Source organism: Microcaecilia unicolor, chromosome 5, assembly GCF_901765095.1.
Source record: "Microcaecilia unicolor chromosome 5, aMicUni1.1, whole genome shotgun sequence".
Taxonomy (NCBI): domain Eukaryota; kingdom Metazoa; phylum Chordata; class Amphibia; order Gymnophiona; family Siphonopidae; genus Microcaecilia; species Microcaecilia unicolor.
This window is the reverse complement of record NC_044035.1, coordinates 106418246-106445268: the sequence shown is the minus strand read 5'-3', so window position 1 is coordinate 106445268 and position 27023 is coordinate 106418246. Positions and strand designations below refer to the sequence as shown.

At 44.9% G+C, this 27023-nt stretch overlaps 1 protein-coding gene across 1 annotated transcript in view; it reads left to right on the top strand.

Annotated features, from left to right (window-relative positions):
* Positions 1-27023, top strand: part of LOC115470194 (anthrax toxin receptor 1-like) — a 138004-nt gene that overhangs the window by 68052 nt on the left and 42929 nt on the right. The window contains exons 10-12 of the mRNA XM_030203156.1: positions 4886-4984; positions 5796-5865; positions 22793-22871. Coding sequence (XP_030059016.1) covers positions 4886-4984; positions 5796-5865; positions 22793-22871 — 248 coding nt within the window. The remainder of the gene's footprint in view (positions 1-4885; positions 4985-5795; positions 5866-22792; positions 22872-27023) is intronic.

Genomic DNA, 27023 nt, shown 5'->3' with positions numbered 1-27023 from the left:
ATAATACATTTTATGTTGCTTATCCTAGAAATAAGCAGTGGATTTTCCCCAAGTCCATTTTAATAATGGCTTATGGACTTTTCTTTTATGAAGTTATCCAAACCTTTTTAGACCCCACTAAGCTAACTGCTTTTACTACATTCTCTGGCAATGAATATCAGAGTTTAATTACATGTTGAGTGAAGAAGTATGTTCTCGGATTTGCTTTACATTTACTACTTTGTAGCTTCATTGCATGCCCCCTAGTCCTAGTATTATTGAAAAGAGTAAACAAGCAATTCACGTTTACTCGTTCCACTCCACTCATTATTTTATAGACCTCTAATATATCTCCCCTCAGTCGTCTCTTCTCCAAGCTGCCCTAGCCACTATAGCCTTTCCTCATAGGGAAGTCGTTCCATCCCCTTTATCATTTTTGTTGCCCTTCTCTGTACCTTTTCTAATTCCACTATATCTTTTGATGTGCTTATACAGTCATGCAGTTTTATATAAGAACTTCTGGGGTGAATTCTATATATGGTGCAAAACAAAATCAGCACCACTAAAAGCGCTATTCTATAAACCACTTGTTTCTGGGATAAACAGTATGGAATATTTTGTACTTTTTTGGGATCTTGCCGAGTATTTGTGGCCTGGATTGGCCACTGTTGGAAACAGGATCCTGGGCTTGATGGACCTTTGGTCTTTCCCAGTACGGCAATACTTATGTACTTATGTACTAATTAGGCATGATTTATAGAATAGTGCTTATGTCTGTGAATCGCTGATAACTTTAGGCGTGGCCATTTGCGCCAACTGAAACATGGTGCAAATGTAGGCACGTATCCCACCTCATTCTGTAACAATGCACATAAATATTAGGAACGCCCCTATTCCACCCATTATCGCACCCCCTTTTTGAACTCACGTAGATCCTGTACCTAAATTTACGCGTATATATTTCAATTAATGTAATTAGTGTTATTAACTGGTTGTTAATGAGCCAATTATAGTTATTGCTCATGAAAATTGGGTGCACACCCAAATTTGCACATGCAGGGCTTCTTTTACAAAGCCATGCTAGCGATTCCCGCATGGCAAGTGAGAGGAAGCCCATAGGAATTTGTCATACCGAGAATCAGTAGTGCAGGTTTTTAAAAGAGGCCCGCTATTTTTAGCGAGTTTTTTTAGAGTTTGGGGGTCTGTGGGTTAAACAAGCTTTATATGCAAAAAAAAAAAACCAACCCAACCTATATAAAATTATCCTCACTTTGCAAACTTATGGAAGCAATTCTTAGATATAGATTGCATAAGTAAAACTATGTCACTGGATGATGTGATGTAGTTTATATGGTAAAGAAAGGGTCCATAGGTCAAACAAATTTCTAACTTACTTATAAACCAAAACAACAAAGTGAAAAAAACTACAGTCCACAAATTACTCAGGCGAAGATTACTGTATAATCAACTGCACAAAATATCTTTTAATTGTATGTCATGATTATACATTATCCTTCATCTCAGTAATCTGTGGTGAATGATGTATAAACTATGGGGGGGGGGGGGGGGGGGGGTTCACTTTGCTGGTGTTGAATATTGTTTGACCTGTGGATCACTTCTTTCTGCTGTGTAGCGGTATCTGAAATCATTTACTAGGAGGTGCATTTTTGTCTAATTTTCCTTTGTGGTGGCACACATTATTTTATTTAGGGCTCCTTTTACTAAGGTGTTCTAGTGGATTTAGCACCAGTGGCGTAGCCAAGGGTGGGCCCGGGTCTCTTCAGGAGAACCATGAAGAAAAGGGCAGCAGCATACCAGGGTACAACCGTAGAAAGAGAGTGCTCCTCAACCCGCTCGCTCTGGACTTAGGGATGAAAGAACAGAGCCAAGAGAACAAAAGGAGACAAAAAGAAAGAGTTGAGAGCCACACTGTGGAGAAAAGATCCCCATGGTGCCAAGTAGCAACAAAAAGAGCAGAGACGAATTCAAACTCCAGCAATGGAGATGTTTCTCACCAGCCACCAAGAGGCTACGGCAAGAAAAGGTGCCACAGGAATGGTAGCTAACAGGCTTGACAAGACAGCCTTGTCTAGCAATCTAAACTGTGGTTTGCCACAGCTGTCGAGAAGTTACTATATCCAACCCGCAGAAAAGAGCTAGGGTTGACCGACAAGGTGAAACAGTGCCCAGCAGACAAAAGTAAAAATACGCTCCACAGTCAGAGACTGAACTGTGCTCAAGGGACAGAAACGAAGCTGCGCTCATCAAGCAGAGTAGGATCCGTGCTCAACGAGAACAAACGGATTTGCACTCAGAGCACACAAAACTGAGCCACGCACCACAGGCACAGAAAGAGTTGAACACCTCTGACAAAGATAGAAATGTGCTGAACAAGCAGAGAAAAAGCTGAGAGTAACAGACAGAGGATGAGCAGTGCACCATTGAAAGAGCTGGATATTAGAGGTACCTGCAGAACTGAAGCTGCGGCGTTAGGTTAATCAAATTAATCTGTATAAGAGGCAGTTTATGACACTGTTACAGATAGGATCCTTTCCAGGAACTTAGGAGAATTTGAGAGGAAACGTTTAAACAGTCTTACTTCTAAAAACTCAAAAATAGCGTATTTAGGGGGTCTTTCACTAAAGCTTAGCTCGAGTTATCTGCAGCACGGCCCATAGGAATAAAATGGGTGCTGCTACAGATAACTCGATTTAAGCTTTAGTAAAAGACCCCCTTAGTTTGCAGTAACTGTGCATTAATTGCCACAATTAATGAGTGTATCTTTAAAACCTTAGCTTTATCTGTTGGGTATGGTCCCCTATTACAGTGTTTCCTAATTCCAGTCCTGCAGTACTCCTTCTCAGTCAGGTTTTCAGGATATCCACAATGAATATGCATGAACTTGTTTTGCATACACTGCCTCCATTATATTCAAATCTCTTTCATGCATATTCATTGTGGATATCCTGAAAACCAGGACCAGACTTGAAGAAACACTGCCCTAGTACAATCCCATTCAATTGATGTAGATAAACATTAATAGTATTGTAGATAGTGTGGTACAGTTAGTTTCACCTATTCAGGTAACTAACTGCTACTACTACTACTACTACTACTACTATTTAGCATTTCTATAGCGCTACAAGGCGTACGCAGCGCTGCACAAACATAGAAGAAAGACAGTCCCTGCTCAAAGAGCTTACAATCTAATAGACAAAAAAAAATAAAGTAAGCAAATCAAATCAATTAATGTGAACGGGAAGGAAGAGAGGAGGGTAGGTGAAGGCGAGTGGTTACAAGTGGTTACGAGTCAAAAGCAATGTTAAAGAGGTGGGCTTTCAGTCTAGATTTAAAGGTGGCCAAGGATGGGGCAAGACGTAGGGGCTCAGGAAGTTTATTCCAGGAGTAGGGTGCAGCGAGACAGAAGGCGCGAAGTCTAGAGTTGGCAGTAGTGGAGAAGGGAACAGATAAGGAGGATTTATCCATGGAGCGGAGTGCACGGGAAGGGGTGTAGGGAAGGACGAGTGTGGAGAGATACTGGGGAGCAGCAGAGTGAGTACATTTATAGGTTAGTAGAAGAAGTTTGAACAGGATGCGAAAACGGATAGGGAGCCAGTGAAGGGTCTTGAGGAGAGGGGTAGTATGAGTAAAGCGACCCTGGCGGAAGACGAGACGGGCAGCAGAGTTTTGAACCGACTGGAGAGAGGAGAGGTGACTAAGTGGGAGGCCAGCAAGAAGCAGATTACAGTAGTCTAAACGAGAGGTGACAAGGGTGTGGATGAGGGTTTTGGTAGAGTGCTCGGAAAGAAAGGGGCGGATTTTACGGATGTTGTAAAGAAAGAAACGACAGGTTTTGGCAATCTGCTGGATATGAGCAGAGAAGGAGAGAGAAGAGTCAAAGATGACCCCAAGGTTTCGAGCTGAGGAGACAGGGAGAATGAGAGAGCCATCAACAGAAATAGAAAACGGGGGGAGCGGGGAGGTGGGTTTGGGGGGGAAAATGAGAAGCTCGGTTTTGGTCATATTTAATTTCAGGTGGCGTTGAGACATCCAGGCAGCAATGTCAGACAAGCACGCTGAAACTTTGGTTTGGATGCAAGGTGAGATATCAGGGGTAGAAAGGTAGATTTGGGAGTCATCAGCATAGAGATGGTAGGAAAAGCCATGGGATGAGATTAATGAACCAAGGGAAGAAGTGTAGATAGAAAAGAGGAGGGGACCAAGAACAGAACCCTGAGGTACGCCGACAGGCAGAGGGATAGAAGTAGAAGAGGATCCACCAGTGTGAACACTAAAGGTGCGGAGGGAGAGGTAGGAAGAGAACCAGGAAAGGACAGAGCCCTGGAATCCAAGTGAGGACAGGGTATAGAGAAGTATGCTGTGATCGACAGTGTCAAAAGTAGCGGAAAGATCAAGAAGAATGAGGATGCACCCTAAGCTGTAGCCTTAACAGTTAATGTGTGGTAACAACCAATGTTTTAACTGTAAGGCACAAGCCCTGCCTATTCTCTAGCCATTCCATGCTAACTGTTAAGAGTGGCAGTAAGTGTGCTTTCCTGAATGCACATTTGATTTATTTAGGTGCCTAGAAATGAAAAGGGCATGCAAATCACTTGCACGTATACATTTCTACAAATTAATGCATGTACAATTGATTGTGTGCATGTTAAGTTCTTGAGTACATAGAGGGCCAGATTCTATAAATGGTGCCAAAAGTTCAGCTGTTAGTGCGTGTTTACTGCTTTGTTAACAGGTAATGTAGCTTGGTAAATAGGCTCTTTATTATACACAGGTATGTGCTGATATATGGGGGTTTTTATATATAATGTGCCGTGGTTACTCTTTTCTTTGAAATATAATGAAAATTCTGTAGGTGTTCATTGATTCATTGCTTTTACCTCTACAGAATCCTTCCAGGTGGTGGTAAGAGGAAATGGATTTTATCATGCGAGGAATATTGATCAAGTTCTTTGCAGCTTCAAAATAAATGACACTATCACAATTAGTAAGTGAATATAGTTCAGGAGGAGGAGAACTGGCCAGGAAATTGGGAGGCCAATGCACTATGGGGAGAAAATCTGCATGAAAATGAAATGGTTATTCACACAGTGCTGGGCCATTTGCACAAAATACAAATGGTTCCTATGTTAATTTTCTTTTTCTATAATTTGTGAATATTAATATTTAATCACAATGATTGTAATCAGATATCTAGAAATCAAATTAATCAATTAACATCAAAGCAAATATTCTAATACTCTTTAGCCCACAATAATTGGGACCAAGAAAGAAAATAAACCCAAGAGGAAAAAGCAAACCAAATACCTTTAAAGAGGGGACCCTTGGCGGGTCGGCAGCAGCTGGTTACAATGTTAATTTTCTGGTAAAAAATATTTACAATAAATCACCAACTTTTTTGCAAAAATATGTTAACTATACCTTTCTCACAGGAGATTGGGCAATTGTGTGGTTTTGAGCACATTAATAAGGTAATCACTAATAAGCTGTTTTGCTGTTTGGCATTTTTGCATACCAATCCATTTGCATATTAGTATATTGGCCTCCTAAAAACTGCTGTGTGGAGAAGCAGGTCTTTACTTTCCCTCTCTGTTTTTAATGTCACATATTGCTTTCTCTCATAACACACTTCTCTGTGGTCTCCTCCAATAGTTCTTCCCTGTTAGTCAGGGTTCGTGATTTTTGGCTTCTTTCTTCCTATATTGCATGGGACTTTCTGGGCAGTTGAGAATGCTATATACACATTGAAACAGCGAGTGCTTAAGGTACTGCACTACAATCTGAGTTTGTCTTTTCAGGTAAAAAACCATCTGTTATTCAAGACACGTATTTACTTTGTCCTGCCCCAGTCATTGAAGATGTTGGACAGTAAGTACTGTTATACATTTTCTATAAAACCTAAAGAAATTGTGCACCTATTTAAGACCAATATTTTAAAGACACACAAGTGTTAAATAGCATGGGTGGAATTGTATAAAGCTGCTCAAAAATGGACACTGGAAAGGTTTATTGTTAAGCACTATTCTATTAAGGGCACGTGCCCTTTATAGAATAGCGCTTGTCGCCGGTTTCTGTTCCCAACTCTGGCCGCCAGACTTAAGCCTGCTGACATCTGGTATAAATCCTGTCACCTAAGTTAGACGCGGAGACCCATTATTCTATAACAGTACATGCAACTTTTTGGAACATCCATGGTCGGCCCATAGCCACAACCTCTTTTGGGTTGTGCGCTCTGGGATTTAGTGTGCAGCCAGATAGTGCACGCAAATCCTAATTGGTGCCAATTTATGTCAATAATTGGTTGTTAACATCCAATTATTAATAGTTAACAGCTTATTATCCAATTACGTCTCACAACCATCTAGGCAGCGTGCCCAAATTTTGGCACCCTATATAGAATCCAGGGGATAATGTGTAACCACATTGCAGGCGTAGTTCTAGAGAATGACATGGGGATGGGGACCTGCAGTAACTGCGGGGATGGGGCGGGGACAGATTCCGCGGAGACGGGGTGAGGATGGAGACAGAACCCACGGGGATGGGGACAAACTTTGTCCCCGTATCATTTTTACTTTGAAGCCTGTTAATGAACTGAACTGTTATTTATGTTTGAGTGATGCCTACAACGATATTTTGATTTTTTTGGAAAAACAAGCAAACATGCAGGCCACAACTATCAAAATCTGCATGGGGGATCCTGTACGTCCTGCTACCAGCACATCTTCTAAGAAGATATCTTCTGTTGCAGGAAGGACTGTGGAAGACAAGAGAGCTAGATTGAATCCTGAGATTGATGATGACTTCTTTATTCATCCACAGATTAAAAAACTATAACAGTGCTTCACAGGGCATATTTTTCCCCTCTAGAGCATAAAGAACGGGTTGTATTTTATACCCCTAGACATTTTAACGGTGTGAATTAGGATTTCTTGGTGTAGTAGAATTCAGCTATTGTTGGGGTTGGAAGGGTAGAGGGTGGTGGTGGTGGGAAGGAGGGCTATTATAGCTGCTCGTTGTTATTATTGTTTTCTATTTGTAATTTATACATAATAATTGCACAGTATATTGTTCCTTTTTATACTTTAATAAAAAGATTTAATATAATAAGTGTTTGAGGCTTCTGCAGATGAGGACAGAGCCCAAGAGGATGGGGCGGGGATGGGGACAGAACTTCAGGCTCACCCCTGACGACTCTGCCTCAGTCGCGGCCCTATGCCACCGTAGTTATCTTTTCTCCCATTCTCCCCGCCCAGTTGGCCGCGGTGGCGGCATCGGGCTACTACTTTCGCCCTCCTGCAGTTTTCAACCTCTCCTCCTACCACAGTCTCACTGTTTCTCATCCTTCGAAGTCCACTCCATCCGTCTATTCTACCCGCTGCCACTCAAAGTTGCAGTCATTTACCACCCCCCTGATAAGTCCCTCCCTTCCTTCTTTACTGACTTCGATGCCTGGCTCTCCGTTTTTCTTGAGCCCTCATCCCCATCCCTCATTCTTGGTGATTTTAACATACACACTGATAACCCTTCTGATTCATACGCTTCTCAATTCCTCACTCTAACCTCCTTCATCAACCTCCAACTGAGCTCCACCACCCCTACTCACCAATCTGGCCACTGTCTTGACCTCGTCCTCTCTTCTACCTGCTCACCCTCCAATTTCTGCGCCTCAGCTCTTCCTCTCTCTGACCATCACCTGATCACCTTCACACTTCATCACCCTCCCCCTCAGTCCCGCCCAATACTAACCACTACTTCTAGGAATCTCCAGGCGGTCGATCCTCCTACTTTATCCTCTAGTATCTCTGATCTCCTCCCTTCCATCATGTCCTCCGAGACTGTCGACAAGGATGTTTCCACTTACAATGCCACCCTCTCCTCTACTCTTGACGCCCTTGCACCGTCCATCTCCCGTCCCATAAGGCGTACTAATCCCCAGCCCTGGCTGACCCCTTGCACCCGATACCTTCGCTCCTGCACCTGATTGGCTGAACGCTTCTGGAGGAAATCTCGCACCCATACCGATTTCGTTCATTATAAATTCATGTTTACCTCCTCCCAGTCCTCCCTATTCTTCACCAAACAGGACTATTACACCCAATTGACTAACTCCCTCAGCTCTAACCCCCGTCGTCGCTTCGCCACCCTTAACTCCCTCCTCAAAGTGCCCTCCGCTCCCACCCCTCCCCCCCTCCCCCCCCCCCCCCCCCCCACTCTCTCCCCAATCACTGGCGGACTACTTTCGCGACAAGGTGCAGAAAATCAACCTCGAATTCACCACCAAACCATCTTCTCCTCCTCCTCACCCTATAACACACTCCCTCAACCAACCAACCCAGGCCTCCTTCTCCTCTTTTCCCGATATCACCGAAGAGGAAACCACCTATCTTCTCTCCTCTTCGAAATGCACCACCTGTTCCTCAGACCCCATCCCCACCAACTTAACACCATCACGCCTACTGTCACCCCCTCCATCTGTCATATCCTCAACCTCTCTCTCCACTGCAACTGTCCCTGACACCTTCAAGCATGCAGTAGTCATACCACTCCTCAAAAAACCATCACTTGACCCTACCTGTCCCTCCAACTACTGCCCCATTTCCCTCTTACTCTTCCTCTCCAAGATACTTGAACGCGCCGTTCACAGCCGTTGCATTGATTTTCTCTCCTCTCATGCCATCCTCGATCCGCTTCAATCCGGCTTTCAACCCCTACACTCGACGGAAACGGCACTATCTAAATTCTGCAATGACCTGTTCCTTGCCAAATCCAAAGGTCACTACTCCATCCTTATCCTCCTCGACCTATCCGCCGCTTTTGACACTGTCAGTCACAACTTACTTCTCACCACACTGTCCTCACTTGGGTTCCATGGCTCTGTCCTCTCCTGGTTCTCCTCTTATCTCTCCCACCGTACCTTCAGAGTACATTCTCAGGGTTCTTCCTCCACCCCCCATCCCGCTCTCTGTTGGAGTTCCTCAGGGATCTGTCCTTGGACCCCTTCTTTTCTCAATCTACACCTCCTCCCTGGGTTCCCTAATCTCCTCCCATGGGTTCCAATATCATCTTTATGCTGATGACACCCAGCTTTATCTCTCCACACCAGACATCACTGCAGAAACCCAGGCTCTGCCCTTTCTGCCTCGCCTCACCCCATGCCTGGAATAAACTCCCTGAGTCCATACGCCAGGCCCCCTCCCTGCCCATCTTCAAAGCCTTGCTCAAAGCCCACCTCTTCAATGTCACCTTCGGCACCTAACCATCATACCTCTATTCAGGAAATCTAGACTGCCCTACTTGACATTTCGCCCATTAGATTGTAAGCTCCTTGGAGCAGGGACTGTCCTTTTTTGTTAATCTGTACAGCGCTGCATAACCCTAGTAGCGCTCTAGAAATGTTAAGTAGTAGTAGTAGTAGTATGGGGTGGGGACGGAGACAGGGCCTGAGGGGATGGGGCGGGGATGGAGACAGAACATGTGGGGATGGGGTGGGGACGGAGACAGAACCCACTCGGACGGGGCGGGGATGGGGACAAACTTTGTCCCTGTGTCATTCTGTAGTCACTATGCCTGTCCTGGATCAGGTGAAAGGTCCACACTTATAATTTTACGATACACCCATAAATTGCTATATTGAAGAACTTTTGTGAAGGGAAGAGGAGGGGGACTTGGGTGTGATCATACGTCATGATCTTAAGGTGGCCAAACAGGTAGAAAAGGCAATGTTGAAAGCTAGAAGGATGCTTGGGTGCATAGGGAGAGGAATGGCTAACAGGAAAAAGGAGGTGATAACACCCTATATAAGACTCTGGTGAGTCCATAGGGTGGCTACTAAAATGGTCGGTACTCTCCATCATAAAGCGTATGGGGACAGACTCAAAGATCTCAATATGTATACTTTGGAAGAAAGGCAGGAGAGGGGAGATATGATAGAGACAGTTAAATACCTATGTGGTGCTACAATTATCCAAACGTGACAGAGATCTGGGTCTTCCGGATCTTAGAGCCTATGCAATAGCTAGTCATTTGTGCTGTGCTCAGGATTGGATATACCTCACTTCAGAATTTTGTGATGTGGCTTACGAGACTGAGATAGTGGCCTCATACACCTTAGATTAGGTGTTGCATGCTAAATCTGCTAGACTGCTTTGAGGCGCCATATCCTGGTGAAGGCATTGAGATGGGCTTGGACTGAAGTCTGCAAGAAATTTGGTTTGCATTCCCATTGCTCCTAATTTTTGCCAATCCGGGGTAATGTGGATTTTCAGCCCAAGTTGCTGTTGGACACCTTTATTAGGTGGCAAACTCAAGGGATATTTTTACTGCAACATATGGTAGATGAGTATGAGCCAAAGGTGTTGTCCTATGAATGGTTAAAGCAGGAGTATCATTTGAGACAGGCTAATTGGTACCTATATTTGCAGTTACATTATATACATGGCCTGTTTCGAACTAATTCAGTGGATTTCACAATACATGTACTTTTACACAACCTGGGTAAAGGTGTATTCAGGACGGGTTTTTGTCAGAGATTGCACAGAGTTACAATTTTTACACTTTCAATGGAAACATTTACTCTTTCAAAAAGTACAAAGATTAAGGGACATGCCATGAAGTCACAGTGCTTTTTTTGTGCCGGTACGCAACGGTACGGCGTACCGGCACCTTTTTTTTTTTTGCTCCCCCCGCCCCGTGAGTCCATGTCCCGCACGCAGTGCCAGCCCCCACTTCCGGCCGCTGCTGCTTCTCCTGTTGAGCAGCAGCGGCCGCTACACAAAGAAAAAGATTTTTTAAAAAACTTCAAACCTGGCTGAAACGCGGCACCCTGGCACTGTAGACAGCCATTAGGCATTGGCTGTTGCCCCGCAGCCGCTCCTCCTCTTGCCTCTACGTCACTGCGCTCCTCCGGGGTCTTCCTCCAGGGGCAGTGACGTAGAGGCAAGAGGAGGAGTGGCTGCAGGGCAACAGCCAATGCCTAATGGCTGTCTACAGTGCCGGGGTGCTGCGTTTCAGCCAGGTTTGAAGTTTTTTTTTAAATCTTTTTCTTTGTGTAGCGGCCGCTGCTGCTCAACAGGAGAAGCAGCAGCGGCCGGAAATAGGGGCTGGTGCCGCGTGCGTCGCGACTTCGCGCCGTTCGCGGGAAACTTGGCAGGGAGAGAGAAACCAACAGAGGGAAGGATTGGGGAGAGAGAGAAAGAGGGAAAACAACAGAGGGAAGGATTGGGGAGAGAGAGAAAGAGGGAAAACAACAGAGGGAAGGATTGGGGAGAGAGAGAAAGAGGGAAAACAACAGAGGGAAGGATTGGGGAGAGAGAGAAAGAGGGAAAACAACAGAGGGACGGATTGGGGAGAGAGAGAAAGAGGGAAAACAACAGAGGGAAGGATTGGGGAGAGAGAGAGAGGGGGGGAAACAACAGAGGGAAGGATTGGGGAAAGAGAGAAAGAGGGAAAACAACAGAGGGAAGGATCGGGGAGAGAGAGGGGAAAACAGATGGAAGGATGGGGAGAGGGGAAAAACAGATGGAAGGATTGGGGAGAGAGGGGAAAAACAGATGGAGGGATGGGGAGAGAGAGAGAAAGAGGGAAAACAACATGGAAGGATTGGGGAGAGAGAGAAAGAGGGAAAACAACAGAGGGAAGGATTGGGGAGAGAGAGAGAAAGAGGGAAAACAACAGGGAAGGATTGGGGAGAGAGAGAGAAAGAGGGAAAACAACAGAGGGAAGGATTGGGGAGAGAGAGAAAGAGGGAAAACAACAGAGGGACGGATTGGGGAGAGAGAGAAAGAGGGAAAACAACAGAGGGAAGGATTGGGGAGAGAGAGAGGGGGGGGAAACAACAGAGGGAAGGATTGGGGAAAGAGAGAAAGAGGGAAAACAACAGAGGGAAGGATCGGGGAGAGAGAGGGGAAAAACAGATGGAAGGATTGGGGAGAGAGGGGAAAAACAGATGGAAGGATGGGGATGGGGAGAGAGAGAGAAAGAGGGAAAACAACAGAGGGAAGGATTGGGGAGAGAGAGAAAGGGAAAACAACATGGAAGGATTGGGGAGAGAGAGAAAAAGGGAAAACAACAGAGGGAAGGATTGGGGAGAGAGAGGGGAAAACAGATTGGAAGGATGGGGAGAGAGAGGGAAAAACAGATGGAAGGATGGGGAGAGAGAGGGAAAAACACAGATGGAAGGATTGGGGAGAGAGGGAAAAACAGATGGAAGGATGGGGAGAGTGAGGGGGAAAAACAGATGGAAGGATGGGGAGAGAGAGAGAGAGGGAAAAACAGATGGAAGGATGGGGAGAGAGAGAGGGAAAACGGAAGGATAGGGAGAGAAAGAGGGAAGATGCTGGATGGAAGAATGCAGAAAGAAATAGGGGAGACACTGGAAAGATGGGGAGAGAAAGCAGAGCTGCTGGATGGAAAAGGGGAATAGAGAAAGACTGGAGAATAAGAGGGAGGGGCATGGGGAGAACAAGGGTGAGGAAAAGATGAAAAGCCACAGGTAGATGAAGGAAATTAAAGAATGGATAGTAAGAATGAATTAAATCTGGACAGAGAGAGAGCCTGAAAAATATTGAAGAAAGCAAAGAAAAAGGGAGACAAAAATGACAAATGGCACAGAAGAGTTAAGCGAAAACAAAGGAAAAGAGAATCACAGACTGGGACCAATATGAAAAGAAAAACAGTCACCAGACAACAAAGGTAGAAAAAAATCATTTTATTTTCATTTTAGTGTTTGTAATATGTCCAATTTGAGAATTTACATCGGCTGTCTTATTTTGCACTGGGTATACTGGAGCTGTAAGAGCTTACAGAGATTATTTATAATGAAAAAAAAAGCACGTTATTTTTTTCTCCTATAGTACTGTAATATTTTCAACTAGTAAAAAAGCCCCATTTCTGATGCAAATGAAACGGGGGCTAGCAAGGTTTTCTTCAGAGTGTGCATGTGAGAGTGTCCCTGCCCTCCCCTCCCCCCTCCGAGTCCAGTCCTTCAGTGTTGTTTCCTGCTGTGCTGTGTTTGTGTTACAGAGAGAGTGAGGGCATCTCTCTCCTCCCCCATCTGAGTCCTTCACTGTTACAGAGAGAGGGATTTCATGCTGTGCTGTTTTCCTTCACTCATGGGGAAACCGGATATCTCTGGCGCTTCACACTTCCGGCTGGAGGCTTCATAGAACGTTGGGGTTGCCTTTTATATATATAGATGATGTCTGTTTATCTGCGCCATGGCTGGTATAGGGGGTGTGGTTAATGTGGGTGTGGCTATCATAGGGGTGGAGCCATATGTGGTGACCCCGCCCATAATGAGTACCGGCACCTTTTTTTCTACAAAAAAAGCACTGTGAAGTCATATACTGAAACAAGAAAATATTTTGTCATTTACCATATAGCTAATCTCTGGAACTCCTTCTCAGAAGATGTGGTAAAAGCACTTAGCATAGCTGGGTTTAAAAAAGATTTGGATAAGTTCCTGGAGGTAAAGTTCATAAACTGTTATTAAGGTAAGGGAAAGCGATTGTGTATCCCTGGGATGGGCTATCTCTGGGATGGGCAGCATGGAATCATGATAATTTTGGGGATTCTGCCAAATACTTGAGAACTGGATTGGCCACTGCTGAAAGCAGGATCCTGGACTAAATGGACCTTTGGTCTGATCCAGTATGGCATGTCCTATGTTTTGCAGTTCTTCACTATCCCTGCATACTGGGCAACTTTAGAAGGAACTCCTTGCTCCTTCAGTGCCTAGAGGTAGACTTAGCCAGGACCGCTGAGAGGGGGGGCAGGGGGGAGTTAAAATTCCTCCAAGGGGGGCCCGGGCTCAGGCCTGGTGCCATCAAGCTTCTTCCTGCCTGCTTCTGGGTCTGTCCTCCCCTACTCCTGTCTGCTGCCCAGGACCCAGATGATTGCATTAACGCAATATTGCATTACTACAATCATCTGGGTCACAACTCCAGGCATGGACAGGAGCAGTGCAGGAGAGGACAGAGCGAGGGAGCAGACAAAAAGGCGGGATGGCGGCCTGAGTGTGGGGGAGCGGAGGCGCAGCAGGGGCGGGCCAGGTGGGAGGGCGCACGCATAGCGGTCCAGTACTAATCCAGGCCCGGCTGTGTCTCTTTGTGGCCCTGGACTCAACATCCCTCTTGCAATCCTCCGGTCACCAACATGTAGGGTTGCAGTTAGAGGCCAACAGAAACTGTTTTTTTTTTTAGTATTGACTGAAACCAAAACTGAAGCTGCAGCCAAAATTTATCACCTGGTTTTGGCCGAAACCGATTCCGAAAACTAAAGTTTGATTGTGTGAATGTGAATCAACGAGGCTTATGGGGATTGTCAGAGCTTGCAGTCAACAGCTCTCTCCTAAACCCACAGGAGATTATTACCCTCCAGTCCCAGGAACTGTAAGTACAGACTGACAACTGGGAGAGTCATTTTAACAAGGACTTCTCAACAAGTCTGGCACGTTTAGGTTCCCAAGTCAATGCAGATGTAGTTAAATATCCTCTGAGACAGGAATTTTGTGAGAACGTTAAAAAAAAAATCATAATAACCAGCTTTTTATGCTTACCCAAACTGTGCACAAGTAAGAAGAGAAAGTAGCATTGAGATGTTTCCTGTTTTGTATTTAGTTATAAAACTGATTAAGGGCAAGCATGATATAGATTCTTCCTAATAGGGTAAAGGAGTCCAGACACTGGTCTAGACTGCAGAGATTGTACCAGTGTGATGCACAATCCTGAAGAAAAAAAACTCATTAATGATACTGAATGCGAGGACTGTATGCTCTGAAAAATTACAATCAAGAGCAATATATTTCTCAAATTATTTTCTAATATGTTAACTTCATTTCATTGAACTATCATTTCCGTACTATAAACGGACCAATACTTGTGCTTGAAAACAATCTTTAGGTTCCCTTCTCATAGAATCTAGCTTCTGCACATCACAAATTTGATTAAAACGCTGCATTTTCATCCTACCCAAAAGAGCCTGGAAATTCTTCAGAATCACCCAAATAGTATCAAAGCCAGTGTCAGGGTTGGGGAAGTTGGACTTTGTTGAGGTTTGTCTCTACCTGTGCTGCGTAAGCGTAGCACAGGTCCTTGTCGACAGTTGCTGACAGACCCACCTGGCAGAGTCCGGGAGCTGGAGAAGGTTGGGCCGGACTTGAACTGGCTGTAGCGTAAGATTAGGCAGCACCTAGCAGACTGGCTGGAACTCAACTGGAACACTCTAGAGGTTGGATCTTAAAAGAGTTCTTGGGCGGGCTGGCTGGAACACGACTGGAGCAGTCTAGAGGTTGACTCTTAAAAGAGCCCTTGGGGATAGAGGAGTGAATGCTACCTGTGCAGCTGGTAGCGGCAGGTGCCAGAACTAGGATCGCAACACTGCCCAGTGACCGGTACCCAGACAGGACTGGGATCATTAAGAGTTTGTCTCTTAAAAGAGCCCTTAGGTAGAAGGAAGACAGGAAGGCACACAGGACTGGACAAGACAGGAACAGATGGACAGGACATCAGGAATAGGACAGGACAGGATCTAGTCCATAGTGGAATTCAGGGCATGGTACAAGAGGTAATGGTGTTGGATCCGCTGTGAAACAGTGATCAAAACATGATCAAATTTGAGCTGATATCTGGAGTGAAGTCACTAATGAAATCTATTGTAGCAGCATTTAATTTTCGAAAGGGTGACTATGACAAAATGAGGAAAATGGTTAAAAAGAAACTGAAAGGGACTTTAAATCAGGCATGGATGTTGTTTAAAAATATCATTGTGGAAGCCCAGATCAGATGTATTCCACGTATTAACAAAGGGGGAAAGTAGATCAAATGGCAGCCAGCATGGTTAAAAGGTGAAATGAAAGAGGCTAATATAGCCAAAAGAGTATCCTTCAAAGAATGAAAAAAGGATCCGAATGAAGAAAATAAGAAGCAACATAAGCAGTGTCAAGCTAGATGTAAAGCACTGATAAGGCTTAAAGAGAATATGAAGAAAAATTTGCCATGGAGACAAAAACTCATAGTAACACCTTTTTTAGGTACATCAGAAGCAGCAAGCCTGTGAGAGAATTCATGGGAACATTAGATCATGAAGGAGCAAAAGGGGCACTCAGGAGGACAAGGTCATAGCAGAGAAACTGAATGAATTATTTCCTTTTGTCTTTACGGAAGACGACGTAAGAGATCTACCTGTACTGGAACTGGTTTTCAAGGGTGACCAACTTACTTAACACCATCTCTCATACTGTCACCCCCTCCATCTGTCATATCCTCAACCTCTCTCTCTCCACTGCAACTGTCCCTGACACCTTCAAGCACGCCGCAGTCACACCTCTCCTCAAAAAATCATCACTTGACCCTACCTGTTCCTCCAACTACCGCCCCATCTCCCTCCTACCCTTCCTCTCCAAAATACTTGAGCGCCGTTCACAGCCGCTGCCTTGATTTTCTCTCCTCTCAAGCCATCCTCGATCCGCTTCAATCCGGTTTTCGCCCTCTACACTCAACAGAAACAGCACTCTCTAAAGTCTGCAATGACCTGTTCCTTGCCAAATCCAGAGGCCACTACTCCATCCTTATCCTCCTTGATCTATCTGCCGCTTTTGACACTGTCAATCATGATTTACTTCTTGCCACACTGTCCTCTTTTGGGTTCCAGGGCGCTGTCCTTTCCTGGTTCTCCTCCTATCTCTCCCACCGAACCTTCAGAGTACACTCTCATGGATCCTCCTCCACCCCCATCCCGCTCTCTGTTGGAGTTCCCCAGGGATCTGTCCTTGGACCCCTTCTTTTTTAAATCTACACCTCTTCCCTGGGCTCACTGATCTCATCTCATGGTTTCCAGTATCATCTCTACGCTGATGACACCCAGCTGTATCTCTCCACACCAGACATCACCGCGGAGATGCAGGCCAAGGTTTTGGCCCGCTTATCCGACATTGCTGCATGGATGTCCAACCGCCATCTGAAACTGAACATGGCCAAGACCGAGCTTATCGTCTTTCCACCAAAACCCACTTCTCCTCTTCCTCCGCTCTCGATCTCAGTAGATAACACCCTCATCCTCCCCGTCTCATCCGCCTGCAACCTCGGAGTCATCTTCGACTCCTCCCTCTCCTTCTCTGCGCATATCCAGCAGACAGCCAAGACCTGTCGCTTCTTCCTCTTTAACATCAGCAATATTCGCCCTTTCTTCTCTGAGCACACCACCCGAACTCTCATCCACGCTCTCATTACCTCTCGCCTTGACTACTGCAACCTACTCCTCACTGGCCTCCCACTTAACCATCTATCCCCCCTTCAATCCATTCAGAACTCTGCTGCACGTCTTATATTCTGCCTGAACCGATATACTCATATCACCCCTCTCCTCAGGTCACTTCACTGGCTTCCGATCAGATACCGCATACAGTTCATGCTTCTCCTTCTTACTTACAAATGCACTCAGTCTGCAGCCCGTCACTACCTCTCTACCCTCATCTCCCCTTACGTTCCCGCCCGAAACCTCCGCTCACAGGACAAATCCCTCCTCTCAGTACCATTCTCCACCACCTCCAATTCCAGGCTCCGCCCATTCTGCCTCGCCTCACCCTATGCTTGGAATAAACTTCCTGAGCCCATACGCCAAGCCCCCTCCCTACCCATCTTCAAATCCTTACTCAAAGCCCACCTCTTCAATGTTGCTTTCGGCACCTAACCTTTTACCTTTCAGGAAATCTAGACTGCCCCAGTTTGACGACCCCTACTTGTCTGTCTATACATTTGTCCTTTAGATTGTAAGCTGTTTGAGCAGGGACTGTCTTTCTATCTTAAATTGTACAGCGCTGCGTAACCCTAGTAGCGCTTTAGAAATGTTAAATAGTAGTAGTAGTAACTGAAAGAAATCTCGCTGAACCTGGAAGTCGTACTGAGCCAAATTAACAAGTTAAAGAGTGATAAATCACCTGGACCAGATGGCCTACACCTCAGGGTTCTGAAAGAACTCAAACATGAAATTGCTGATCTGTTGTTCAGCAATTTCATGTTTGAGTTCTTTCAGAACCCTGAGGTGTAGGCCATCTGGTCCAGGTGATTTATCACTCTTTAACTTGTTAATTTGGCTCAGTACGACTTCCAGGTTCAGCGAGATTTCTTTCAGTTGTTAAAATCATCCATAGTACCTGAAGATTGGAGGGTAGCCAATGCAACACCAATTTTTAAAAGGGGTTCCAGGGGTAAACCAGGAAATTACAGACCGTAAGCCTGACTTCAGTGCTGAGCAAAATAGTGGAAACTATTATAAAGAATGCAATTACAGAACACATTAACGATCTTGGTTTAATGGGACAGAGTCAGCATGGATTCATCCAAGGGAAGTCTTGCCTCACCAATTTGCTTCATTTATTTGAAGGCGTGAATAAACATGTTGATAAAGGTGAGACAGTTGATGTAGTGTATCTGGATTTTCAGAAAAGTCATGGGATAGGAAGCACGTCTTTCTGTGGATTAGGAATTGAAAATTGGACACAAAAGAGAAGGTAGGGTTAAATGGCCATTTTTCTCAATGGAGGATGGTGAATAGTGGAGTGCTGCAGGGATCTGTACTGGGACCTGTGCTATTTATCATATTTATAAATGATCTGGAAAACAGAATGATGAGTGAGGTGATTAAATTTGCAGATGACACAAAACTATTCAAAGTTGTTAAAATATATGCATACTGTGAAAGACTCAGAGAGACCTTAGGAAACTGGAACACTAGCCTGCTTAATTTCGAAAGGAGAAAAACGCCCATGTTCGGGAGATGGGCGTCCGTTTCCCGTGGGCGGCCAAATTAATATAATCGAAAGCCGATTTTGGTCGTCTTCACTGCAATCCATTGCGGGAACGAATAAAGTTGATGGGGGTGTGTCGGAGGCATGGTGAAGGAGGGACTGGGATGTAATTATCGGCCGAGCAGAGATGGGCGCGCTCGGCCGATAATGGAAAAAAGAAAGGCGTTTTTAGCGAAAATCTAGGACACGTTTTTTGGACACTTTTTTCTCACAAACAGGTCCCAAAAAAGTGCCCTAAATGACCAGATGACCACCGGAGGGAATCGGGGATGACCTCCCCTGACTCCCCCAGTGATCACTAACTCCCTCCCACCAAAAAAAAAACACTTGCAAAAACCTTATTTCCCAGCCTCTATGCCACCCTCAAATTCCGTACCCACCTCCATGACAGCAGAATGTGTTCGATCCTCTCACAGCCTTTCCCTGGGTCAGATGTGGCTCTCGGGTGCACTGCAGGGTCACATCAGCATTGCATTGTGGTGGGTGTAGGGTATTGGGCTCCGTGATTTCACTAGCTTGTGTTACAGTCTCACGTGTTGGTAGTTGGTAGGCTCTTCTCCCATGGTGCTTTTCCCCCTGCTTACTGGGTCAGAATGTGCCCTGTTTTGTTTCCGGTAGTCCACGAGGTAGTGGCCATTTTTGTAAGTCCGTTTTAGATCCCTTTCGTGTGTTAGCCACGTTACAGAACTTAGTTCTTACCTAGAATGTTGCTGAAAGAGGGCATTGTACACCATTCTGCCAGCTCTGACCTACTGCTAATCTTAGTACCAGGGAGACTCGTTGCCAGTGGGGCACAACCTCTGATCTGCAGTTAACTGTGAGTAAACGCGGTTATTGAAATAAAGGGCGTTTTCAGCGAGATTAGTTTTACGGTGTGAACTGCTGTGCCAAGGTTATACAGCAGCAACAAGTCCTGTCCCTGGAGCACTTTTAGTGGGTAATGCAGTGCACTTCAGGCAGGCAGACCCAGGCCCATCCCCCCCTACCTGTAACACTTGTGGTGGTAAATGGGAGCCCTCTAACCCCCCCCAAAACCCACTGTACCCACATGTAGGTGCCCCTTCACCATTAAGTGCTATGGTAATGGTGTTGAGTTGTGGGGAGTGGGTTTTGGGGGGGGGATTTGGGGGTCTCAGCACCCAAAGTAAAGGAGATATGCACCTGGGAGGTAATTTAATGTTTTTTCCTATTTTTTAAAAGTGCCCCCTAGGGTGCTCGGTTGGTGTCCTGGCATGTGAGGGGGACCACTGCACTACGAATCCTGGCCCCTCTCACGACCCAAAGCCTTGGATTTGGTCGTTTTTGAGCTGGGACGCTTCGGTTTCGATTATCGCTGAAAAACGAAAACGCCCAGCTCAAACACGCCCACATCTCAAAAATGCCCACATCCAATGCATTTGCCTGGCACAAACCGTATTTGCGAAACTAAAGATAAACGTCAATCTTTTGCGAAAATACGGTTCGCCCCACCCCTTCACGGACCCGTTCTCGGAGATGGACGTTCTTACACATGGGCGTTTGCGTTCGATTATGCCCCTCCACGCATCCAAATGGCAGATGAAATTTAATGTGGACAAATACAAAGTGATGCACATTGGGAAGAATAATCTAAATCGGAGTTACCTGATGCTAGGGTCCACCTTAGGAGTCAGCACCCAAGAAAAGGATCTAGGTGTCATTATAGACAATACGTTTCTGCCCATAAAAATACGTTTCAGCAGCCATAAAAGCAAACAGGATGCTAGGAATTATTAGGATGGGATGGAAAATAAAACCAAGAATATTACAAAGCCTCTATATCTTACCTTGAGCATTGCATTCAATTTTGGTCATCATATCTCAAAAAAATATAGCAGATTTAGAAAAGGTTCAAAGAAGAGCGACCATATTGATAAAGAGGATGGAACTCCTCTCATATGAGGAAAGGCTGAAAAAGTTAGGGCTCTTCATCTTAGAAAAGAGATGGCTGTGGGGGGATATGATTGAGGTCTACAAAATCCTGAGTGATGTAGAAGTGAATTGATTTTTCACTATTCAAAAAGTATGAAGACCAGGGAACACTCAAAGGCATATTTTCAAAGCACTTAGCCTCCCAAAGTTCCATAGAAACCTATGGAACTTAGCCTCCCAAAGTGCTTTGAAAATATGCCTCTCAGTGAAATGACATGGAAATGCTAAACAAATAGGAGGAAATATTTTTTTCACTCAAAGAATAGTTAAGCTTTGGAACTCGCTGCCGTAGGATGTGGTAACAGTGGTTAGCATATCTAGGTTTAAAAAAGGTCTGGACAAGCTCCTAGAGGAAAAGTCCATAGTCTGTTATTGAGATGGACATGGGGGAAGCCACTACTTGCCCCGGGATTGGTAGCATGGAATGTTGCTACTAATTGGGTTTCTGCCAGGTACTTGTGGCCTGGATTGGCCACTGTAGGAAGCAGGATACTGGGCTAGATGGACCATTGGTCTGACCCAGTATGGCTATTTTCCTGAACCGTGTGAGGAGTGTGACAGCCAATATATATATAATAATTTAAATAATGAAAGACCATATTTTATCTCCAAGCAAAATAGCCTTCACACACATGGACCTCAGTTAATGAAAACTGAAATTAAAAGCCACAGTGCTTTTATAATGGCTGACTTTGCACCACATTTGGAGTGACAGCTGGAGAGAGGCTAAGTCCTAAGTAGCTTGTGATCCCAAGTTTACAGACTTAAATTCCTGCTAAACCTTTCTTTCAAAAGCATTTATTTGGAGCATTCTATTTACATATAAACTACTATGCAAGATCATAACTGTATTACCTGCAATCGCATTACAGAAAAAAAAGAATGCAAAGAGTAGTTCCGCCCTCCTCCCAGACTACCTTACAATCCTTTGTGGTCTAATGGTGTAGTGAAGGCATGAGTGATCCCCAGTCACTGTTGCCCATGTCAGCTCTATTCTCAAAATGGCTGCTGTAATCTCTTGCAGCAGTCTTGCAAGCTTGCCACTAGAGGTCATAGCAGCTGTTTTGAGAGCAGAGCCAGTATGGGCAGCAGCAATTGCGGATCACTCCTTCCCTGACTTCACCCCTAGACTGCCAGGGATTGTAAGATAGGCCTGACGGGGAAGCTTACAGCTGGGTAGGGGGGGAAGGCAACTCCTGTTTGGAGGAGAGGAAGAGGGAGGGAGGGAGGGAGACAAAATAGAACAAAGCACAAATTTTCAGCTTCCTCTGAAAACACAAGGTCAGGTTCAACCAAAACCATGGCTGTATCCTTTTGACCGAAACCAAAACCAGGCAGAAAAAGGATTTTGGGCCAGTTTCTGCACCATAACCGAAACTGAAATTCGGTCTATCTCTAATTGCATTGAATTGGACAAGTCCATCACTGACTTAGAATTTGGATATAAATATTTTTAGTTGGGACCACAAAGACCCTTCAGAACTCAAACGTTAAGTACACTGTTAAGCACAGACATTTACCTCTCAACTGTGGATGGAGAAACTTTGCAAAAAGGTTTGTAAAACAAGGCAAAATCCCTGGTTGGTCTGTGGAACTACAATGCAGATCTTCAGGAAATCCATTGTGAGTTTTCAAATCACTGGATTTTCAGCACATTTTAGTGGATTTGTATTAGGTTTCCCCATATTACGCAAGGTTTAGTTTGACAGATCTTCCCAGATGATTTCAAGAAAATCCTGGTTTCCTTTTGAACTTGAAGGTGGTTGAAATCTACCTGATTTGAGCTTCACCTTGAACAGTTCATACCTCCACACTGTCAACTCACACTCACTGGAAGTGAGACATCCTCGTAGAAGTTCAAACATTCTCTTATCTACCTCATTTACTTCTGTAGACCAGAGGTCGTCACATCCTCACATTAAATGTTTTGCCATTATTGATTGACTCACTAGGTGAAGAGCCATGCAGTTGTGAAATGCCATCAGTACATTACAAGATGTGAACTTTCCATTAAAGATATTTCTGCATTCATTTTTTCCATAGGATAGTATTTCTCCAAGTCAGCATGAACAAGGGTCTGACATTCATCTCAAGTTCTGTCAGTATTACAAGTACAAACTGTGTAAGTATTTTATCAGTATTGCAGATAAAAATCATGTTAAGATTACCTGTGTGTACACTGCAAGAATTTATTCAGCACTTCACTGAAGGCTATGTGAAAATATATCTCAATCTTATGATGTACTGCTAGGGGTCAGTCTGGGGAGTGGGAGTGAAGCACTGGGTTAACAACTAGACAAAGCCTAGTTTAAGTCCCACTGTGGCTCCTTCTAATATTGGGCAAGTCCTTTAACCCTCAATTGCCTCAGCTATAAACTTACCCCCCCCCCCCTTTTTTTTTTTACAAAGCCACGCTAGCAGCTGCCAGTGTGGTAATGCCGACACAGTCCATTCAAAATGAATGAGCTGTGTTGGCATTACCGCACAGCATCCGCTAGCGCAGCTTTGTAAAAGGGGTGGGGGGGGGGTTGCATTGTAAGCTCTCAAGGGTAGTGAAATATGTATTGTGCATGAGTGTAACTCGCCTTGAGCTACTACTGAAAAAAGTGTGATCTAAATCCAAATATGACACTGTATGAGAAAACTAAAGATATCCAGTGGGTATATATATACCTCATTATACATAAGTAGTAGTAGTAAATGTGCACTCATACAGGTTAAACAGCTCTCAGTATTAAGAAAAGACATTGAACAATTGCTGTATAAAACAACTTCTACTTATCTACAGAGCAGACATAGATGCTTGCCAAGACTTTCTTAAGATGATTATCAATAAAGAACATTTATTCAAAGATAGACAACATGAGGCTAATATTCAGCAGAGAAGTTTATTGCCAATAACATTAACCACATCTTCAGTGGTCTTCTCTTCACCAGTTTAGTACTGCAGCTGAAGATTACCAGCCAATGTTATCTATATAAATTTATTCAAATAACTTTAGGCCTGCTATTTGTGCAGTCCAGCTTAACCAGTTACGCTTTACTGGGCAATGCTTAATAGCAGTTCAGAACTGCACCCCTGGAACACCCCAAGCTTCTCCTTTCCTTAACTGGGTAGATTTTGTCCAACCTCCATTCAGTGGGGTGGAATTTTCCCAAAGTTACGCATACAGATCCTCTGAATATCGGCCTTAATAAAATCATGTTATTTGAACCCAATTATTGATGTGTAGTATAATACTCTTAGTAGTGTGCTCAAAACTGATACAACAAACTATGGCATGGAAGCTTTGGAAAGGAAGGATCAATCTTCTTTAAATAACTAAGATTGAAAGATACAACCCCCAGTATAAAATTACTGACTGCTATTTTGATTATGGACAATTTCCACATACAAATGATTTCTGTTTTCCATCTTCCAACATGAACATGACATTAAGAAGGTCTTGCTGGGTTATGCAGCTTTACTTCTCCTAGCAATGCCTGGAATCTTTTGAGTATGCTTGTCTAATTTAAACATTAGGAAAGGGTATTCAAACAGCCATAGACATGAAATGGCATTTTAGAAAGAGCATGAGGAGGGGAATGCGTATGTCCAAGTAAAGATGTGTGGAATTCGCATACTACATGTCTCAGCCCCTCCACGTCCAGGAGAGCAGCAATTGTAGAAAGTTGGACATGGGGGAAAAGACGTACTCCCCCCCCCCCCCCCCACACACACACACACACATACAGAGATATGGGACAGCTTTCTAAAATTGCTGCTCTCTCTACCAAAGATGCTGATCCCAGCACCCCTCCCCAGCAGCCAACCCAATCCCCCTACCAACACAGAACCCATGTATCGCAAACACAACCCCCTTTCCAGGAAAAATCCCCCTATGTCACAAGCACAAACTCCCTGCCCACCAGCACAAAATTTCCTGTGCCAACCTGATCCCCTTCCCCCCACCAACACGGAAACTCCTCTCTCTGTAGGGAAGGTCCCTACATGCAGGCGTAAACCAAACATATAGTAGCCTTCCCCAGGCTCAATTCACCCCCACCCCCAGAATCCAAGGCTCTCGCAACTGGTCTTCTGGCCAAAAGTCTCCCCATACCTCACCCTCCCACCCGAGTCAGTCCCTGGTCTTACTGGGGTCCCTAGTGTCTGGTGAGGCAGGAGTAGTGCCCACTCACCCCCATCAGGCTTTAAAGTGGCCGTTGAGACCAGTCTCTGACTGCCACAGTGTGATACTGGTTCATTGTTGGTAATGGAAGTTTCGTACTGAGTCTGACGTCGCAGCACGTTGATGTCCTGCACGTACAACGTGCTGCGACGTCAGACTCAGTCCGAAACTGGAAGGGATGCAGGCAGGCAGTTTTCAATAGCACGAGGATGGAAAAACTTCTTAAAACAAGACCTCGGCTGAACTGGCGGAGGTTGGGGGTTCCCCGCCAGCTGAAGTAATATTTTTAAAGGCACCGGACCAAAGGAAGCGGACCACAGCAGGGGTAGGTGACGGCGGTAGGCGGGGGAGGGTTGACGGCGGTAGGGGAGGGTTGATGGCGGTAGGGGGGGCGGCGGCCGGGGGGGGCTATAATGTGCCCCCTCACTCTAGCCCCTGCCCCCCCCTATCGCCGAACCTCAGATACGCCCCTGGCCAGGAGGAATTGGGGATGGTGATGCAGGCTGGGGAAGGGGGTGATTGAAAAGAGAGGGGTTGTTTCAGGGGGTGGGAGGGGGATTGGAGGTACTAAAGCCACATATTGAGAGTTATGCAGATCCTGGCTGAATATAGGTCAGGACTGCATAAGATCCGGCGGCCAGTGCTGGTGCAATTAGCACTGATTCAATGCTGGTGCCTGGACATGGCCTAGCATTGAATATCTGGGGCCAATTTAGCCAGCAACACTCAGCATTTAAAAAAAATGCTGACTAACGCCGGATGAATACCAGCCAGAAATGTGTTTAACTTTGTACAGTGTAGAGGTTGTCTTAGCTGCTCTTCATTTAGGGCAGTGGTTCTCAATCCAGTCTGTGGGACACACTGAGCCAGTCAAGTTTTCAGGATAACCATGATGATTGTGCATGAGATAAATTTGCATAGAATAGAGTGGATATCCTGAAAACCTAATTGGCTGGGTCAGTCCCAAGGACTTGGTTTAAGAACTCCTGACCAGGGGTGCGTACACTTTTCCACACAACTGTATATATTCGTAGGCATGCTTTAGCTTGCCTCGGTGGTGTGTATTATTTTGGTGTGTTCCTTGTATTAAACACTTCCTTCTCCTTTCACAGAAATTCTGTTTCTTTTTCTGCCACCTCTTTTTCTGTCTGAGTGATAATGTGCCGACTTCCTCGGCTCTTGTCCTCACCCGATACTCTCAGTTTCTGTACAGTAAGTTTCTTCATTTTATTCTACCTTCAAATCTCTTCAGACTTTCTTCTATGGTTCTTATACTCTCCCTTTCATTTATATGCTGTTCTCTCCTTTTTGGGAAAACGTTTGCAGTAATGTTTTCATGATCTGATCTTTCTTCTAATATCATGAAATACAGACCACATACCTCCAGTAGTCTATTGAATATGAAATATTTACTTGCTCATTACATAAATGGAAGGGCTTACAGTCTCTGACTGCCACAACGTAATACCAGTTCATTGTTGGTAATGGAAGTATTATTTAACATCTAAGTTGCATTCTGTGGCCTGTGTGAAGTTTGTTTGATGTCTTAGCCCAGTTTTGAGAGGAAAATTGCCCACATTATGTGAGACCACCATCATCATGGGGCCTGGTTAGTCAGCATCCAGCCTGAAAGTTTCCTCAGAGTCTGCATTCTTTTCACATCTCAGCTTCACCCTCCCCCTCCAAAATGGAATTAAAAGATATTTGCAGAGGTTCTGCTGCTGCTGTTTACCATTTTTGAAGAGAAAATAAGAGATTTCTTTTCTATTGTGCTAGTATGATTCCCCCCCCAGCAATAATTTGGTTATGAAATTTCTGGGGAAAAGTGTTGATATATTAAAATCCATTGTATGTAATTTTCTATATCCCTGAAGACCAGCCTTCCTCTGGCTTTTCCAAATAGCTGGTGTGAAAGCCAAGGCCCCGCTGTTCCCAGGCATCTTTCTGAACTGGCAAGCAGATGTGTGTTCAGGACTATTCAAATGATAAGGAGCATTGGACTCTTCTTATTTGCTATCAGAAATGTACAGACCCATAGGGCTGCATTTAGCGGGGGGGGGGGGGGGGGGGGGGGGGGGGGGGGGGTCTTTGTGCCTATTGGAAGA